The sequence below is a fragment of the Aplysia californica genome, unplaced genomic scaffold, assembly GCF_000002075.1.
Source record: "Aplysia californica isolate F4 #8 unplaced genomic scaffold, AplCal3.0 scaffold00143, whole genome shotgun sequence".
NCBI classification, from domain to species: domain Eukaryota; kingdom Metazoa; phylum Mollusca; class Gastropoda; order Aplysiida; family Aplysiidae; genus Aplysia; species Aplysia californica.
This window is the reverse complement of record NW_004797413.1, coordinates 1,087,461-1,090,459: the sequence shown is the minus strand read 5'-3', so window position 1 is coordinate 1,090,459 and position 2,999 is coordinate 1,087,461. Positions and strand designations below refer to the sequence as shown.

Sequence of the window (2,999 nt, the reverse complement as noted above, 5' to 3'; positions counted from 1 at the left end):
CAACCGCCGTCAATCCACCCTCTCTCGCCCCCGCCAACATTTCCCCAAGCTAGCCTACACAAGGAACCCCAAACGTCGGCCAGACAAGCACAGCCAAGTGCTAGCGAGTAGAGAACAGACACTGTTGTTTTTCCTCGCTGACATTACCCGACAATCTCGCCTAGCCCGTGTCGCTGGTACCGCCCGCTCGCTCCTGTTGTTCCTGCCTCCTGACATTAAAGCGGGTACTCAGCTCCCACCATCACAGCCCAGCCCCCCCCCCCCCTCCCTCTCGGGCGAGACCAGATGTCCTCCAACGCCAGGATTTTATCCCAGGGGATATTTTGTTTTGACACGAACACAAGTCTGCACCGCTCCTTCTCCTTACGCTTTGATCTCAACTCTTCGACTTCCTAATGAACGCTTGATAACCCCGAGCGAGCCCCGGTGTAGAGGTGGAGTCGGATACCCGTGGTCTGTTTACCTCCGCAGATAATCTCGAGGAACTCGGCGACTGCGCAAGACCGGAAGCTACGTCTCCGGAAGCGCTGTGCTCTCTGTTGGGAGATCAAGACACGGGTTAGAACTCTGTAGCAGACGGACAGCGCGGTAACCCAACACCCACAACCTTATACAAAAGCTCTGCATTCATAACATAGATGGATTATCTGGGACTTGCGGGCCTGCCATCGGGCGTCTTTGCACCCGGCAAGCTGTGTCTGTCTGCTTAACGGACTCCCTAACTGATGGACCAGGGAGCGCACAGCTGGCCAGGATTTACCTTCCAGTATATTTAGATCAGTTCAGGGAACTGTTCACTTCTTCTAGCAAAGTCTCTTTTTCTGGAACCTTCTAAGAACGCCGCTTCTACCTTCAGTGTTTGGAAGTGGTATAAACTTCGGTTTTCAGCTGTGTCGTTCGTATTGTTAGTACAAAACTACGAAACTTCGCACGTAAACTGCCATTTGTGTCGAAAGTTTTCGTCTCCGTTATTCTTGTATATCTAAATGGAGTCGGATATTTGATATTGTTTCTCGTGAGCAACCACAAGGGAAGTGTTTGATGCGCGGTAACCATGACAATGCCATGTCCGTGATCTCAGCCCGCGCACACCAAGGGCCGTCACTCTACGTGATAGGTTCCCGGTCCAACATGAGTGGTCCACCCGTGTCCGCGGCTGTGACGTCACCGGGGTGGGACCCGTCCTTCCACGGGTCTGTCCACACCGCCACGCTCGCCGTCTGCACCGTTCTCGTCATCTTCATCGTCATCCTGGGAACGTTCGGTAACGGCCTGGTCCTCCTGTCCGCCCTACAATGCCGGAAACTGAGGTCCAACTTTGACGTTCTGGTGTTCAATCTGGCGGGCGCGGACTTCATCGTGTGCTCGTGTCTGTCCCCGACATTCTTGTATCTCTTGTTCTCCCATCCGCCCTCCCCGCGAGAGTTTTGCGGAGGGTTTCTGTTCGCGGCCACGACATGCGGCCTGTTGTCTCTTCTTAGCTTGGTGGCGATCGCGGCTCACAGACAGTCACGTGTCCGGGGGAGGGTCAAGGGCGCGCTGACCACCGCTCGGACCGCCAGTATCTTAGCCACTATCTACGTCATCAGTCTGGCCACCGCTGTGGGCGGCACGCTGCACGTGTTCCTGTCCTGGGACGGTCAAGCCGAAACGTGTCAAGCCGTCATGAACAGTGAGGACATCACCAAGAACAATGTCGTCCTCTTCTTCATCAGCCCCGTCGTTGTCATCAGCTTTGTCGTCATCGTCGCGTCGTACGGCGTCATCGCGCGAGCCGTCAGGATCCAGACGTTCCTCAGAGTGAAGGCTCTCCAGCCCATCCTACGAGCCACCATGTACAACAAACCCACACCCCAACCCTCCGCTACAGCGCCAGGCGGTGACAAAAACGCTGTTACAACGTCTGTTTCTCCGGACATGCAGAAAATTCTAGAAGAGACAGCAGAAGGTGGTGGCGTGGTTGGAACATCGCCCTCATCATCATCATCGTCATCCGGCAAGAAGTCGGAACCTCTCAAACACTGCGGCTGCTGCAGCTGTATGGCTGCACTCGATAAGGAGAACAAAGCCGTGACGATGTGTCTGGTGGTCATCCTAATCATCGCTTTGTGCTGGACGCCGTTGATCGTGTCTCACTTCGTGGAGCTCATCACCGGAGAGTCCATCATCCTGTACCAGGTCAAACTCTGCGGCATCGCCCTCGTCTTTCTCAACAGCGCGCTGGACCCCTATATGTACGCGCAGACGAACGGTCGGGTCAAACAGCGGTACGGGCGCGTGTGTTGGGACGTGCTGCGCTGTGAGTGTCGTCTGCCCTCTAGGCAGAAATTCCGGACGTTATCGAACACTAAACCTTCTGGAGTAAGGACGTTGCGGGGTGCAGGGGGTCCTGTCATTGGTCCCGACTGCGCCACTTTACAGTTCCTGCATCCCAAACCAAAGCAGGGGAACGGGAACACTGCCTTCAAAAAGCACACGAAGAACGCTGCTACAGTTCGGACTATTTCAGAAAGGAGGAAGAAATCGTGTCGAAGACAGAGACGGTACGCGTCAAACATAATCATGTTCGGCAGTCCACACTTAACCGCTCCTACGGATATTATTTGTAAGCCGGAAGCTGGACACCATCATGGTGTGAAAAAGACACATGCGCAGACAGGTGTGAAGACATTGGTGCACAAAACTTGCTGTCATGCGCACTCGCCAGACGATCAGAGTTTGATCGATTCCTGACGACGAACCTGTGTGTGCACTCGTGTAACAAAGGGGAAAGGGAATGGGGAGGGGACGGGGGGAGAAAAAGGAGGTGGGAGAGAGAGAGAGAGAGAGAGAGAGAGAGAGAGAGAGAGACGTTAACTATCAAGCTGTAAAACAGAATAAGGAAAGGAACAAAAAGTGCTAACAGTGGTAGATACGTCACTAGAAAGCATGCCTAGTTACAACACCGCAGTACGTCATTTGGTATATTTTTATCTTGAAAGAAAGCAATTCGTGTACAG

General features: G+C 53.8%; 1 protein-coding gene across 1 annotated transcript in view; it reads left to right on the top strand.

Moving 5' to 3' along the window:
• The first annotated feature begins 50 nt into the window (after positions 1-50).
• Positions 51-2,999, top strand: part of LOC101857560 (probable G-protein coupled receptor 75) — a 3,635-nt gene continuing 686 nt past the window's right edge. The window contains exon 1 of the mRNA XM_005096970.2: positions 51-2,999. This exon is cut by the window's right edge and continues 686 nt beyond it. Within this exon, the coding sequence (XP_005097027.1) occupies positions 1,042-2,733 (1,692 nt within the window). The 5' untranslated portion in view covers positions 51-1,041 and the 3' untranslated portion in view covers positions 2,734-2,999.